Below are 17134 nucleotides of genomic sequence, written 5' to 3' on the forward strand. Positions count from 1 at the left end.
CAAGACTTTTTTTCATCTGGAATTGAACAAACCCAACGCCTGATAAAAACACAAAACAAGCTTATACTGATCACCAATTAACGGCTATTTTGTCCAGAATATACACAAGTTCCCCCCCAAGCGCCTGGTCCTCCGCTCTGGGCCCTGCTGGCCTCTGGTTGGACAGCCACACCTCTCATTCACATAAGGAATTAATGCTCGTCAAGATAATGATCATTATAAAGGCAACGTTTCCGCCCCGGTAATTATTTACTCCATGAGCTAGGACAAGTCTATTTGGACCTTCCTTTCTTTAAAAGGGACTAATTACGCTTTCAGAGGTTCCTGTTCAGCACATCATGACAGCAGACTGAAGCCAGGAGAACATCTCAGAGCTCTGAGAATCCCCAGAGCACAAGTTCTCCAACAAACACTGACCACCCCTCCAACAATGGGTTTGTGAACTATACCTAGTGTGACTCTCAGTTTACCCCCAGATCAGTGTTCTAATATGTTCTCCCCATTCTCACCATTCTCATTGTTCTAGGACATTCTCTCTTATTCACGCTGTTCTATAATGCTTTCCCTATTCTCACTGTTCTAGAATGTTGTCCCTCCTTCACACTGTTGCAGAAGGTACTCCTTTCGTTCACACTGTTCTAGAATGTTCTACCCCAATTACACTATTCTAGAATGTTTGTTGCCATTAACACTGTTTCAGAATGTTCTCCTCCATTTACATTGTTCTAGAATGCCCTCCTTCGTGCACATTGTTCTAGAATGCTCTCTACCCATTCACACTGTTGCAGAAGGTACTCCTTTCGTTCACACTGTTCTAGAAAGTTCTAACCCATTTACATTATTCTAGCATGTTTGCTCTCATTCACACTGTTTGAGAATGTTCTCCTCCATTTACATTGTTTTAGAATGCAGTCCTTCATTCACATTGTTCTAGAATGCTCTCCACCCATTAACGCTGTTCTAGAACATTCTCCCTTATTCACTCTGTTCTATAAGGCTCTCCCTATTCTCACTGTTCTAGAATGTTGTACCTACTTCACACTGTTGTAGAAGGTACTCCTTTCGTTCTAGAATGTTCTCCCTCATTCATATTGCTCTAGAATGCTCTCCATCCATTCATATTGTTCTAGGACATCCTCTCTTATTCACACTGTTCTAGAACAATGTCCCTTATTCACTCTGTTCTATAATGCTATCTCCATTCTTATTGTTCTAGAATGTTCTCAATCAATCCACACTGTTCTAGAATGTGCTCCCTTATTCACACTGTTCAATCATGCTCTCCATTCTCCCCATTTCCCCAAAACGTTCAACCCCAATTACACTGTTCTAGAATGTTTCCCGTCATTTACACTGTTCAGGAATGTTCTTTTTCATTCGCATTGTTCTAGAATGCTCTCCACCCATTCAAACTGTTCTGGAATGTTTAACTCAAGGGGGTCCAAAATGGTCCTCAGAGCACCCCATACTTGAAACAGCAAAACCATAGACCATGTTGAAGGCCCACTGTTCAACCCCATTCATGCTCCTCTAGAATGTCCTCCTCTCATTCACATTGTTCTAGAATGTTCTACTGCATTCACACTGTTCTATACTGTTCTCCCCCAATTCACACTGTTCTAGAATGTTGTCCCTCCTTCACACTATTGTAGAAGGTACTTCTTTTGTTCACACTTTTCTAGAATGCTCTACCCCAATTATGCTATTCTAGAATGTTTGCTGTCATTCGCACTGTTCAAGAATGTTCTCCTGCCTTTACATCGTTCTAGAATGCTTTCCTTGATTCACATTGTTCTAGAATGCTTTACACACATTCACACTGTTCTACGACTTCCTCCCATATTCACACTTTTCTAGAACAATTCACACTGTTCTAGAATGCAACGGCAAAAACATAGACCATCTTGAAAGCCCTTGGAAACTGAGAAATAGTTTGAAAACCACTGGTCAACCCCATTCATGCTATTCTAAAATGTCCTCCTCTCATTCACACTGTTCTTGAATGTTCTACTGCATTCACACAATTCTATACTGTTCTCCCCCAATTCACACTGTTCTAGAATGTTTTATTCCATTCGCACTGTTCTATACTGTTCTCCCCAGTTCATACTGTTCTAAATTTTTCCGCTTTAATTCACTCTGGTTCATTTGTTTGTCAGTTCTTATTCGAGAACAGTCTGATTGAGGAACAGCATGACAGTGTTCCTTCTGCTTGATCTGCTGTAAACCTGAAGGAACTGTTTAGGGTGGGTTCGTCTGCTGTCAGAAGCTTGGACTTCAGCCCAGCACCAGATCCATGGTGAGGAGATCGATTAGGATATTATCATAACGTCCCATTTGCGTTTCCAATCTCCTGTGAGTCAGCAGAGAGAGAGAGAGAGAGAGAGAGAGAGACAGAGAGAGACAGAGAGAGAGAGAGAGAGAGAGAGAGAGAGAGGGAGAGAGAGAGAGAGAAAGCAGCCCTGCCTTTGCTTCCTCCAAAAATAACCTCCATTTTAATGTCAAGACTCGACAGCAGAGGGAACACAGGATGGCCCAAGGATTCACATCGCCCGACGCCACAGCTGACCTTTGGTCACGCAGGGCTACCTTCGCCAAAAACGAAAAGCACGCTGACTCGTGTTCACATCAGCGAGAGAGAGAGAGGGAAAGAGAGAAAAAGAGAGAGACAGAGACAAAAAGAAAAGAAAAGCAGACAGAAAAGTGAGGGAAAGTGAGAGAGAGAGAGAGAGACAGAGAGGGAGAGAGAGAGAGAGAGACAGAGAGAGAGAGAGAGAGAGAGAGAGAGAGAGAGAGAGAGAGAGCTGTGCTATAAACCCCGTATCCAGAGGGAGAGTATCAGAGGCAGCAGGGCCTGCAGCTCTCGCTCCACCTGCGGCGTTTGTTCTGCTCTTAATTGGGAGACCATCCAGCTGTCTAGAGCTAAAGAACCATACTGGACTAATGAGTTCCTCACATGATCCACTGAGATAGAGAGGGGGGTACACGGTGAAAGGGAGGAAAAACAGCAAGAGAGAGAGAAAGAGGGAGCAAGAGAGAGAGAGAGAGAGATATGCAGGGCAGAGAGAGAGAGAGAGAGAGAGAGAGAGAGAGAGAGAGTAAGACACAAAAGAGAGAGGGATAGACAGATAGAAAAGGAGAAAGAGAGTGATAAAGAAAAGACAATGAAAAAGAAAAAGAAGGAACAAGAAAGAGAAAGAAAAACAGAAATAGTGAGGGGGAGAAAGAGAGAGACAGAGAAAGAGAGTGATCAAGAGACAGAAAGAGAAAAAAGGAGCAAGAGACAAAGAGAGAGAGAAGGAGAAAGAGAGGAGAGAAAGATACAGAAAGAGAGAGATAGAAAGAGAAAGACAGTGATGAAGAAAAGACAGTGAAAGAGAGAAAGAAGGAACAAGAAGGAGAGAGAAAAACAGAGAAAAAGGGGAGAAAGAGACAGAGAAAGAGAATGATAAAGAAAAGAGACAAAGAGAAAAAAGGAGTGAGAGAGAAAAAGAGAGGGAGAGAGAGAGAGAGTCAGAGAGAGAGGGGCAGAGACAGAAAGAGAGAGAAAGAGGCAGAGAGAGAGCGGGAGAGAGAGAGAGAGAGAGAGAGAGAGAGAGCAGGGGGAAGAGAGAGAGAGAGAGAGAGAGAGAGAGAGAGAGAGAGAGAGAGTGAGAGGTAAATCTGAACGTTTGACCTCGTCGTCTGTCGTGACGTTAAGCCCTGTCAGTTCCTCTTCTCGGCTCCAGGCTGGAGAGATACACTGTTTAGAACGAAGGAGTCTAGAAAAAAGCTTTACATCCAGAGAGACTTTAACTCTATTAAACCTCTTTATTCTGAGTAACTCAGTGTTTCCACCAGACACACAGGTAATAATGAGACGTCCGGCACATGCTTTAACCCTGAACTGCCCAGTCTGAGATGACTGACCAGGTCAGGAGCTTGGCTGGAAGCGACTGATGCCACAGATTTCAGTGCTGTTATAAATATTTTTTTGCCTGATTGTCCAGTCTGCCCTCCCTCATAACAAAAAAAAAATCTGTAAATAACTGACATTGTGTGTGATGCTCTCCATTTTCTAAATTTGTCTCAAAGTCGTGTGGTGTAGGCCCAGCTTAATGACGCTCACTCACCTCCAGCATTTATTAAAGGCCTCAACTTTACTGGTGAACACACACACATACACACACACACACACACACATACACACACATTCGATTCACTCAGTCACCAGACTGATTAGATGAGATTATCACTCTAACCGCATTCATGCTCGTTTTTTCAGGTAGCGCATCCCAACCAGCACATACTACTACTACACGCCTGTGGCTCAAGTGGCATTTTTTCTCTTTTAACAAACCACCAAAACAGCTGAATTTTCACACTTGCACACATATTCACCATTAACAACAAAACAACTATTTTTCACCATTTTCACAATACTTTTAGCACAAATACAATGACATGTTTTGTTGCTTTTCTAAGGGAAAATAAGTCAACACATCCTCTACACTGTTAGAAATAAAGGTACCACAGTGAAGGCACATTTCTCGTTCATCAAGGCATAAACAATGTAAATGTTCCCTCAAAGGTACAACAGTGGTTTTAAGGTCCAGTTGTGAACCTTAAATAAGTTTTCCCAGGTGAACCTTTTCATAATCTAATGTTTTAAAACACAAAAATAAAATAAAAGTCTGGAGACGAGACGGGGTGTGTGGAGTCGATACAGCTTAGAAAATATAATTTCAATGGATTTCGGTACAATTATGTTCCCTGACTAAAGGTACTGAGATGTACCCTTAAGGGTACCACCCCAGTGACAAGAGGGGTCCTGCCCCAGTGACAGTTTACTACCTTTTTTTGGGACTGTACAAAGAGCTTGAATATGGCATGTCTTGCACATTTTAGTGCACAGTTTTCATTTTTTGCTGAGTTTAATATATTGTAAATAACTGACATTGTGTGTGATGCTCTCCACAATGACATCTTCTTGCTGAACACACAGTCTGCTGCTGCTCAGGTTTAATTTCTATTCTGTTTTTAGCATGTTTTAGGCATTAAGCATTAATTAATGAAATCAGATATTAAATAATACTACGTAACTCAAGATTTTATAATAAACTATTTCAGCGCTTGTTGTGGAAGCTGTGACTGCACAGGCGTTTGTGAGCTCCTGCTGGTTTGGGTGCTTCTTCTCTATAAATGACACAAATAAAAGCAACTTGCATGCAACTACTCCCCCTAGTGGAAAAACCTGAGACTGCTGAACAGGCACGAGTGCATGTCTGTGTTCTTAATAATATAAAGTTTTTAAAAATATTTCCTTCTCAAGGCAACCTTGTTAATATAATGTATGCATGATAAACATGTTTCTATAATTCTGGCCACAAATTCTTAACTTTTTGGCCATGCAACTGGGTGGCGCAAATGGCTGGTGCAAATATTGTCTTCACCTGTGTACTATAACTACAACTACTACTACAAATACTACTACTACTACTACTAATAATAATAATAATAACAATAATAATAATAATGATAATAATAATGATAACACTTTATTTAAAATGGTTGTAGATGATTAATAAACTCTTTACAGATTATCAGTAACACATCAACAACATATCAGTGAAGTAGCAGTAGTGCAGCATCTTGCAGATGTTCTGTTGATACATTACTTATATTAAGTAGATGTATTGTTAATGTTACTATGTAATCCTAACGCTCACCCTGGCCCTAATCCTAACCCTAACCTTAACCTCAACCCAAAACCTAATCCTAACCCTCATATGTTTTTGACATGTTACTGAGAGTCTGTTGAGTGTTTGTTTCATCTAAAAAGACCATTTAAAATAAAGTGTCATAATAATAATAATAACAACAATAATAATAATAATAATAATAATAATAATAATAACACTATTTCTGGCTGAATCAGTGACTTTTTGTACAACAATAATTATCTTTAAAAAAACATCTTATTATTGTTGTTGTTGTTAAAGGCAAAGAAACACACTCGATTCCCGAATAAATGATCTTTAAGCTGTATTGTGGTCAGACACAGAGGAATAAAGGTCAAAAGAACGCCTCTACTGTCTCAAACTTCACCCGGGGCTCTAAAGTTATTAGGTATTGTGAGGCCTCAGATATTTTCCATGAAGCTGAAAGAGCTACAGGGGGGTTCACCGAGTCCGTCCACGTAAGCTCTGCATTAGAGGACAAATCTCAAAACCACAGCGTCTCAGGATCCAAAATTAAAGCCACAGCAAACCAGAAACATAAAATATAAGATCACAACACATTCCAAATTTATCTCAGTACACTATAAAAAGTTGAACCGAAGTCTATTTGTTGATTTGTTTTTGATGAATAAACTGATTTGAAACATTTCTTTTATTTACCAAACCTATACATTTAAATATTTCTTTGGTTTGGATGAAAACACATAAAAATTTCTCATAATCACATGAAGTACTTTTGAGGTTGAACTGACAAACCATTACTTACACTGTATCATACTAACAGAAGACATGTAAACAACAACGGGGGCCTCCATACAGCAAAATATGTATTTAAGACAGCACAATGCTTTGAGGCGTTTTGAGGAAAATGATATGCAAAACAATATTTAGTGATAATAAAGAGTCAGTAGTGCTCAAAAAGAGCCAGAAAAACTATTTAACATTTCACACGCTGAGCTGCACCAAATCCAGTTAAACAGGACTAATTACGCTGTCTGTGTAATGAATGCAGCTGATCAGTGTTCTTTAAGTACCGATGATAGCCACGACATGCTCCCAGAAGCATATTGTGACATAATGTGAGGCAATTTATCACAATAACAATAAATATTGTCATGTTGCCCACCCCTAGTTTGCATTAGTAAAGTTAATGAGCCCGTCCTGTCAGAGCGCGACTGCTCTATACTACTCTATAGAAACCTGACACAGCTTGTTTTGATTGGACTGTTTGTCTTAAGTTTACACCAAAGGGATCCTTACGCTGTGTTATAAGCCTTAACCAGACACCAATCGTATTAACGGAAAGCTTATTAAGTCTGTCTGTATTTTAAACAGCTCTTTCAAAACAATACAAAGTTTGCAGTGAACCACGTGTGGTACAGTTAACCGTCAGGTCCTGGACGCCATGAGTGAAGTGCACATAATAGGATTAACAGATTGCTTGGCAACGTCTATTTTATGGGTGTTATAACATGGATACACAGTCGTATGTAAAGGTTTTGGCGCCCCAGTCAAATGACATGTTTTGTTGCTTTTCTAAGGGAAAATAAGTCAACACATCCTCTACACTGTTAGAAATAAAGGTACCACAGTGAAGGCACATTTCTCGTTCATCAAGGCACAAACAATGTAAATCTTCCCTCAAAGGTGGTTTTAAGGTCCAGTTGTGAACCCTAAATAAGTTTTTCCAGGTGAACCTTTTCATAACCGAATGTTTTAAAACACAAAAATAAAATAGACGGGATGTGTGGAGTCAATACAGCTTAGAAAATATAATTTCAATGGATTTTGGTACAATTATGTTCCCTGACTAAAGGTACTGAGATGTACCCTTGAGGGTACCACCCCAGTGACAAGAGGGGTCCTGCCCCAGTGACAGTTTACTACCTTTTTTCTGAGACTGTACAAAGAGCTTGAATATAGCATGTCTTGCACATTTTAGTGCACAGTTTTCATTTTTTGCTGAGTTTAATATATTGTAAAAGCAAAGTGCTACAACCTTTGCACAGGCCACATTTGGTGTTTGCATTATGCTTTCTCCCACAATCTCAGAATAAAAGGTCCTAAACTGTCACTGGGGCAGTCCCCCTCTTGTCACTGGGGTGGCCCCTTTACAGGCACATCTCAGTACCTTTAATCAGGGATCATAACTGTACCATAATCCACTGAAATCATATTTTCTGATTCGTACTGACTCCACACACCCCGTCTCGTCTCCAGGCTTTTTATTTTACTGTTCTGTTTTAAAACATTAGTTTAAAAGTACAAATATGCACTTTTCACCTGGAAAAACATATTTAAGGTACATAAGTGGACCTTAAAACCACTGTTGTACCATCGAGGGCACATTTACACTGTTTGTACCTTAAGGAACGAGAAGTGTACCTGCACAGAACCTTTATTTCTAACAGTGCCTAGGTAAACATCAGCAAATAAACAGTATTTATGCATTAAAACGTGTGTTCGACAAAACATATCATTTGACCGGGGGTGCCAGAACTTTTGCACAGGACTGCAGCGCATTATCTATTAAATATAAAAACATCACAGATAAAAAATATCATCACGAGGCACGATTGAGCGACTGTCGATCAGCAATACATCTGCCACACACCTGCCATGTAAACACCTGGCAGGAGGGAAGAAAGGAGGAAAGGAACGCACGTGCCTTATCAAAGCAATAATAAAATGATTTAATTAGACTCTTTCCCACCGTGTTTACCCATCAGTGCCGTTATTAAAGAATAAAGCAGCGACTTTCAGCTCATTTATTAGTAAATGAAACGTGAACCTCTGGCTCTCTGGGAGATTAAACTGCTCCATCAGCCGCTGCAATGATAAAGCTGGAAATCAGTGGGACACATAAATCTTTCATTTCACAGCCATACATATTTCCCTCTGATTACAGAGTCGTGGCGCCCTGCGGCCGACAGGGGGCGCCGAGGGGCGACGCAACTTTTCTCCACGTCCTCTTCTCTGTTGCTTTTTTTTCTGCTGAATTAAATTAGAGTCTTCAGTGAGGGGGGATAGAGAGGGGCGTCCATCAGGACTGTACACTGAGAGAGACGCGGACCGGCACGTGCCAGCAGAGAGCAGACAGCGCGTATCGTTTACAGAAATGACCACGTGGCCGCTCGGCGTTGCCATGTGAAGCCGGTCTCCTTGAGGAGGGATGGATCACCTTGAACTACTGCATCCCCCCAAAAGGAAACGTCACTGAGGGTCCGGTCTTCATCTGCCTCTGCGTTCACGTGCGGGTCAGGCTCGTCCTGCCGCTGTTTCCCTTCGCTAACGCTGACGGACGAGCAGTGGCCAGGGCGAGCGCGCGCGTGTGCGCGTGTGTGAGTGCGTCAGTGTGAGTGTGTATGCGTTTGTGTGTGTGTTTGGAATTCAAATGGAGCCTCCACACACACGCGCGCGCGCGCGCCGTGGCAGTGAAACGCAGAGGGGAGACTCTGAGCTCAGGCATGCCAATGAACTTCTGCAGTTTTGCAAAATCATCATGTAGCGCGAGCCCCGCGCACAGCGCCAGCACGCGCCTCCGGGTTCGGCGTGCACAGAATACCATAAAGCTTTATGCAAAAGCCTATGACATCCTCATGACACGAGATCATCTCCGGATCAGCTGTTCTGTTCTGACCATCGCGGGCAGAAGGCAGAGAACCCTGCGTTCTGGAGCAATAACCCACTTACGACAGCCTTAGAACATCCCTATGACGTTCTTATGACAGGAGAGCACTGGAGCAGCCATCATTCTTTGGGGCGCTCCACTGCTGAAGCATATAGCATCCTTATCACAACCTCAGACCATCCCTTTAACACCCTTAAGATAGGAGACCACTTCTGGTCAATCATCTTGGACAGAGGCTAAAAACACTGGTCAAGCCTATGCCATCCTTATGGCAGCCTATGAACATCCTTCTGACATCTTTATGACAAGAGTCCATTCCTGGATCCACTGTTTTCACCATGATGGACAGAGAGTGAAAAACAATGTTTTGTACCCAAAAAAGCACTGCTCCAGCTTATATCCTCCTTACGACAAGCTCAGGACATCTTTATGACACTCTTATGACAGGACGTCACATTTGGATCAGCTGTTTTGGTCCATCATCTTGGACAAAAGCTAAAAAAACAAGCCTACATTCTTTAAAAAGATGGTTCTTCAGGGGTAAACCTTTCCCATGATTAAATGGTTCTTTGTATGGTGAAATTGTTCTTGAGACTGATGGAGGATGTGCTGGAGATGGTTCTATCTAGAGCGTTTTTTAAAATGGTTCTATATAGCACCAAAAAAGATTCTAAAATTGTTAACATATCAAGCTTGTAGCGATAGAACAACCCTTTTTGGTGCTATATAGAACCATCTACAGCACATTCTGAAGAACAATTTCACGATGCAAAAAACACTTTAATCATGCAAATGTTGGATGAGTGTTTATGGTTCTATATAGAACCATTTTTTTTTTACTAAAGAACCCTTGAAGAACCATAATATCCTTATGACAACCTCAGAACATCATTCTGACATCTTTATGACAGAGAGACCATTTTTGGATTCACTGTTTTGACCATCATGGATGGTAAAAAAACAATGTTTTGTACCCGAAAAGCTCTGATCCTGCTTATATGCTCCTTATGACATGCTTAGAACATCCTTTTTAGATTCTTATGGCAGGAGATCACATTCAGAGCAGCAATTTTGATCCATTATCTTGAATAGAGGCTGGAGATCTTAGTGTCTTAGTGTCAACAACAACAAAAATCCACTTCTGAAGTCTGTGCCATCCTTATGACAACCTCAGGACATTTTTTTGACATTCTTCTCAATGTCATGTTTAAGTCAGCTATTTTTAATCCATCATCTTATACAAAGGCTAAAAAACCCTGCTCAGCCTTGGCTTATGACAGCCTAAGAACTTCCTTTCCACCAAGAGGCCATTTTTAGATCAAGTATTTTATCCATCATGGACAGAAGATTAAAAAACACTGTTTTGGAACCCAAAAATCACTGCTCAAGATTATAACATCCTTATGACAACCTTAGAACATTCTTCTGACATTTTTATGACAAGATATCATGTTCGGATCAGCTATTTTGATCCATCGTCTTGGACAGAGGCTGAAGAACACTGAGTTTTGGAGCCAAAAAAACATCGCTCAAGCCTATACCATCCTTATGAGAGCCTTAGGACATTCTTTTGACATCTTTATGACAGAGAGGGCATTTTTAGATCAACTATTATTGTGTCTTGGAACAGCAACAAAAAACCCACTGAAGCCTATGCCATTCTTAACAACCTCAGGACACCTTTTTGACGTTTCATGTGACAAAAGACTATTTGTAGATACACTACTTTGACCATCATGGACAGAGGACGGTGAACACTACTGAAGCCTATGTCATCCTTATGACAACCTTAGAACATCCTTTTGATATTTTTATGACAAGTTGTCATTTGGATCAGCTATTTTCATCCATTATCTCAGACAGAAACAATAACAACAAAATAGCCTATGCCATGCTTAAGACAAGCTTAGGACATGCTTCTGATGTTCATATGACAACAGATCATGTTTGGATCAGCTGTTTTGATCCATCATCTTGGACAGATGGCATAGAACACTATTTGTTTAGAACAAAAACCCAGTGTTGATGCTTATGATTCTAACGACAACCACAAGACATCCTTTTGACATTGTTGCGACAAGATATAATGTTCAGATCAGCTATTTAGATCCATCATCTTGGACACAGACTGGAGAACACTTAGCTTTAGAACCAAAAAGCACTGCTCAAACCTATGCCATCCTTACAACAGCCTTACAACATCCTTTTGATGTTTTTCTAACAAGAGGCCATTTTTAGATCAACTACTTTGACCATCATGGGCAGAAGATAAAAAACACTGTGTCTTGGAACCAAATAGTCACTGGTGAAGCTTATGCCATCCTTATGACAACCTTAGAACATCCTTTTGACATTCTTATGACAAGATATCATGTTCGGATCAGCAGTTTTGATCCATCGTCTTGGAAAGTGGTGTGCAAGGGTCTTGAAACAGCAACAACAACAACAACAACAAAAAAACCCAAGGGGGCAGGGGCAGGGGTATGACCCACTACTGAAGCCTTATGCCATCCTTATGACAACCCAAGGACATGCTTTGACACATTTATGACTATTTTTAGATAAGCTATTTTGACCATCATGGACTGAATAGGGAGCACTGTGCTGTGGAACAGGGCTAAAGCCTATGCCATCCTTATGACAACCTTAGGACATTTTTTGACATTCTTATAACAACAGAACAATTTTGGACCAGCTATTTTGATTCAACGAGGATGGAGAGCAGTCAAAACCCAGCGTTGATGTTTATGCCATCCTTAGGACATGAAAGCATTTTTTTTTTTTGGATCTGCTATTTTGATCCCTCATCTTGGACAAAGGATGAAGATCACTGCTGCTGCTTAGGACATCTTTATGACAACCTTAGGACATCCATGCCACATCCCTTTGACAAGATACCATTTTTAGATCAGCTATTTCGATCACTGTGGACAACGCTGTGGATAGAACACTGTGTCTTGGCCATTACAGGCAGGAACAGAGAGCAGGGAGGCACAAAAACACACTGTTGAGTGTTACATACCATGTTCACTTCGGACACCATGTCTATGCTGGCAATGTCTATGTTCATCCCCACCGCCACCGGAGCCCCTAAACGAGAGAGAGCCAGCAATTAACCAAAAAACAAGCACAGTAAGGCAGCGCAGTCAGGGATAGAGAGGAGCCAGGCTCGCTCAAATGAGCCTGGCTCATTAGACTCGGGCTAAACCCCAGCACCCCACATTCACGTGGCACTGCGCATGAAAACTGTTGATTTTGCTACAAACCCCAATTCGGCTGGAGGTGAATAAATACGGCGTTTCGTTTACTTTTCCCACCCGTATTCCGCCAAAGACCCGCCCCTTCTGAGGCTGCGATTGGCTCGTAGTTTCCACACTCGCAAGAAGCCCGCCGTTCTGGAGCGCGCAAGCCCCGCCCCTCCTGCGCTACGATTGGCTGGTAGTTCGTACTCACGCGCTCTAGAACGCGAAGCGCTTCAAAAGCTAAAAGCGTTCCAGAACGCCTCTTCCGACGCGCCCCGCCCACCCGGGCTACGATTGGCTGGCGGTTCGCACTCAGTGAAGCAGTACGCGCGTTCTAGAACGACAAGCCCCGCCCCTCCTGCGCTACAATTCGCCCGCGGTTTGTTCCCACGAGCAGTCCGCCGATCTAGAACGCGTCTAGAACGGAAAGACTGCGTGTGGGTGCGAACTACTGACCACTCGCAGCGCAGGAGGCAGCACGATACCAGCCAATGGCAGCGCACGGGGGCGTGGCCTGCCCGAATACGGGTGGGGGGAAGATCATAACGCGTGAATCCACAAACTGTGAATCCACTGGCAACTGTTAAACGCAGCATCTTCAGCAGAGCAGAACAGAGCAGCGCATCAGGGCTGAACTGCTGATTATCTGCGTGACCGCTGAAGCATCGCGAACATCGCGAAGTTTACGAAGTTTAAAACGCAAAAAAGGGCTCGATGGTCAAGTTTAATGTGGAATAAAAGCACACGGGGGTCGGGGGTGGTGGTGGGGGGGCACTGCATGCATGCACGGTTCATGCGTGACTGTCATGAATAAGGAAGGTTTGCATAAGTCATTGGGGATGTGCCGCACGTCTGAAATGGATGGGGTGGAAAAAAAAAAAAAAAACAATTACCTCCAAAATCCGGCCTGAGTCGGATGTCGTATCCCTTCATGAGTCTGTCCACCGTGTCTTTGACCACTGGCATGTTGCTGGGGTCTCTGTTGCTGTAAGGAAAACGCAGCGTTAACATGAGAACGAGGTGCGTGCAAGTGCTCTAAATTCCCCACGCATGACATTCTGGAGTCCGCATCCACACCGAGTCCATTTACCTCTGCGCGCACACGGCGGTCATGATCAGAGGACACAGCAGGAAGATGCACTGTGTTTTCCTCATCCTCTCCATTGCAACAGTTCTGCTGAGGGGGGCTCGGACCTGGCGAAGGCAGCGCACGTCCAACTTAGTCCAGCGCAGTGGAGGCAATGAGGCGCGCATGCGCACACTGCGCCTCCAGATCAAAGAGCAGCGACTGATGATGATGATGGTGGTGGTGGTGGTGGTGGTGGAGGTGGAGGATGAGCAGTTTGCATTGCGGAGGAGAAATTAAAGGGACAAGTGGGTGAAGAACGTAAAGACACCGAGAGCGGGAAGGAAAACGTGAGCAGCCTCTAATGAGGAGGATGAAGAGCCTCCTTAATAACTCTGGGAATAACTTCAGGAGAAAGAGCGCGAGACAACACAGGCTTTTCACTGATCAATAACAACAACAATAACAACAACAACAACAAAGATAATAATAATAATAATAATAATAATTAATAATAATAATAATGTTATTATTGTTAGTCATGTTAATAACAATACTAATATTATATACTGTTATATGTATACTAATATATTACTAATGACTATTGTTATATTAATAGTTTATGAATAGTAATGATAATAATTATTAGTACTAATATTATAACACTTAATATTACTATTAACAATTGTACTCCTTATTAATATGATAGAAATCATTATTATTATTATTATTATTATTATTATTATTATTATTATTATTGGTGGTGGTGGTAAGGATTGATTAAACCAACCAAAATATAATATTAATAATAATAATAATGATAATAATAATTTTGTTGTTGTTATCAAAAATAATTCTTCTTATTATTGTTATTGTCATATTAATAACAATACTATTATTTTATATATTATGTTATATATATATATATATATATATATATATATATATATATATATATACTAATAAATCACCAATAACTGTTGTTATATTAATAGTGACTATAATAAGAATAGTAATGATAATTATTAATAGTATTAATATTATAATACTTAATATTACTATTAACAATTGTACTCATACTTATTATTAATATGATAGAAATTATTCATTTTTTCTTCAACAAAATAATATTTCTATTCATTATGATTATTATTATTGTTGTTGTTGTTGTTGTTGGTATTATTACAGCTGTTGTTAATTGTTTCATAAAAGAATCTCTACAGCTTTCTCGTTATTGCGTGATGAGTTATTAATCTTTAACAATCAATAACACTCTAACAGTGATAGACAAGGTGACCATAATAACCTCCTGCATTACATTATTATTAATGACTCGTCATGCTTGTGTCATTAATGACACCCATAACTAAGGCTTTGTTTACAGTGACAGTGACAGAGACAGAGACAGAGACAGGGCCATGTTTAATTTACAATGAACTACATCAAAAATTTACACTCTGTCAGTGTCACCAAGACTTGTAAGAGCTGGCAGACAAAAGCTAATCAAACAAGCTAAAGCCGAAGCAGTTCGTCCACAACTAATCATGTAAGAAACATGGGACCTACTTTAGGATCTGTTCTGACTGTCAGTGTCCACCTTTGGTCACATCTTTAAGTGACCTGTCATATATTGCATGTGGGTGCATAAGAAGTGTACAGGCATTGTAAATAATCTTGCACTGTGCTATACGGTATATTTGTGCATATCATTTTCACCCCTTAAAGGAGAATTCTATTAATTTTTCAGATTTGCTGCACAGTTCAGTCATTGAGATGTAAACAAAGTCATTCAGAGTGGTTTGGTGTGAAGTGGTTCATTGTAGTGAGACTTATAGACTCAGGTTTCTTTACAGTGGTGCTGATAGGAACCAGGATCACAATGTCTACAACACAAATATAGCCATTTTATTACTATCCAGTAAACCTACACGTGTGAGTATTATTATTTGATTTTGATGATGGTAAAATAGTGGTAAAGCTCAAGAAACACACAATTTGGGGACTATTTTGTCTTACAACACCTTGCATATACCACTCCACCATGACAAAAAACAAAAAGCATTTTAGACCAAAACCTTATCTAGAATGAGTGTAGTACGATGTCTCTGACTTCAGAAAGTTATTCATTACCATTTCATGTAATACATTTCTGTGAGGGAGCTTTTAGAAGCATTAAACATCTGGACGTCTGGTTCCTATCACCACCACTGTGAGCAGTTCTGACTTTCTCTAGAACAGAGCATTTCACACCAAACCACCCTGAATGAGTTTGTTTACATCTCAACCATTTAATTATGCAGACCCTGCAAAGTCCTGTTCTTAGGCCCGCATGTCAGTTCCTCACTCTCATGACTACAGTTATTTGCTAAAGTTGGTATTTGTGGCATGTAAAAAGGTTGGACATCCTACAGAGTCAGCACTATTTTCAGCACCTTTACTGTGATGTTCTTGGGCTGTCTTGCATGCATATTGCTGCTGCCGGAACAGAACCTCGTATCTCCAAAATGGTAACTTTACAGGAAAAGGAAAGAACCATCTTTACTTTTAATGTAAGTCAATGGAACCAGAAGTTTTGTGAGCAATTTTGGGCTGTTTCTTTTGGTCCATTCATCATGAAATTCACACACAATATAAAGGGTAACAAGTTTTTTCATAATATGTCAAAAACTAATAAAACTACAGAAATGGAGATACAAGGTTTTGTTCCAACAACAACGATATTTTGCATGTTTAAGATCTACTCACAGATTTTAAATGAAGGGACTGTGAGGGCCAATCCAAAACCTTTAGCTTTTGTTTCATAAGTACTTCATGGTACCTTTTAAGGTATGTTTTGGATCATTGTCCTGTTGTAGAACTTTTCAACTTAAGTTTCTTGACTGTCATTTGGTGATACTTAGTGGAATCCATCCTTCCATCTACACTGTGCAATGTATCCTGTGCCACTGGATGCACAACCCCAATGCATAATACTGGACTGGCAAGGTGTTCTTTTCATCAAATGCTGCTCTTTTTTTCTCCAAGCATTGTTGATGATTGTGGCCGGATAATTATATCTTTATTTCATCAGTCCGCAGTACTTGTTCTCAAAATGCCTCGGGCATATCTATATGTTGTTTTGCATACTTCAGACATTGACTTTTGAGCATGAGGTTTCTTTCTGATGACTCTTATGCAAATCATGTTTGTGCAGGCAGCGCTGCACAGTTGAACTGTGCACCACCATTCATGTGTGTGTCACCTAAACCTTCCTGCCAGATCCTTTCATTTATCCTGTGATTCATAATGACAATTTTTGCCCCAGCTAGCCAGTCCTAATGAGTCAACTGAGGCGAAACGAGTTGATTAAGTCCTGAGACTTTACAATGTGCACGTGCCACAATTATTATTATTATTATTTTTGTTCTATTTTTAAGTTAACCAAATACAAAGTAGCTGAGCATTAACATTCACATTAAAATGTTTTTTAATATTT

General features: G+C 40.8%; 1 protein-coding gene across 2 annotated transcripts in view; it reads right to left on the reverse strand.

The window, feature by feature from the left end:
• Nucleotides 1-13821, reverse strand: part of gabrb2a (gamma-aminobutyric acid type A receptor subunit beta2a) — a 77292-nt gene extending 63471 nt beyond the window's left edge. For both annotated transcript variants that reach the window (XM_036576934.1, XM_036576935.1), the window contains exons 1-3: nucleotides 13684-13821; nucleotides 13487-13578; nucleotides 12374-12441 (exon numbers count right to left, since the gene is read on the reverse strand). In XM_036576934.1, the coding sequence (XP_036432827.1) occupies nucleotides 12374-12441; nucleotides 13487-13578; nucleotides 13684-13757 (234 nt within the window). In that variant the 5' untranslated portion in view covers nucleotides 13758-13821. The remainder of the gene's footprint in view (nucleotides 1-12373; nucleotides 12442-13486; nucleotides 13579-13683) is intronic.
• Nucleotides 13822-17134: the final 3313 nt, after the last annotated feature.

Source organism: Colossoma macropomum, unplaced genomic scaffold, assembly GCF_904425465.1.
Source record: "Colossoma macropomum unplaced genomic scaffold, Colossoma_macropomum, whole genome shotgun sequence".
Classification (NCBI taxonomy): domain Eukaryota; kingdom Metazoa; phylum Chordata; class Actinopteri; order Characiformes; family Serrasalmidae; genus Colossoma; species Colossoma macropomum.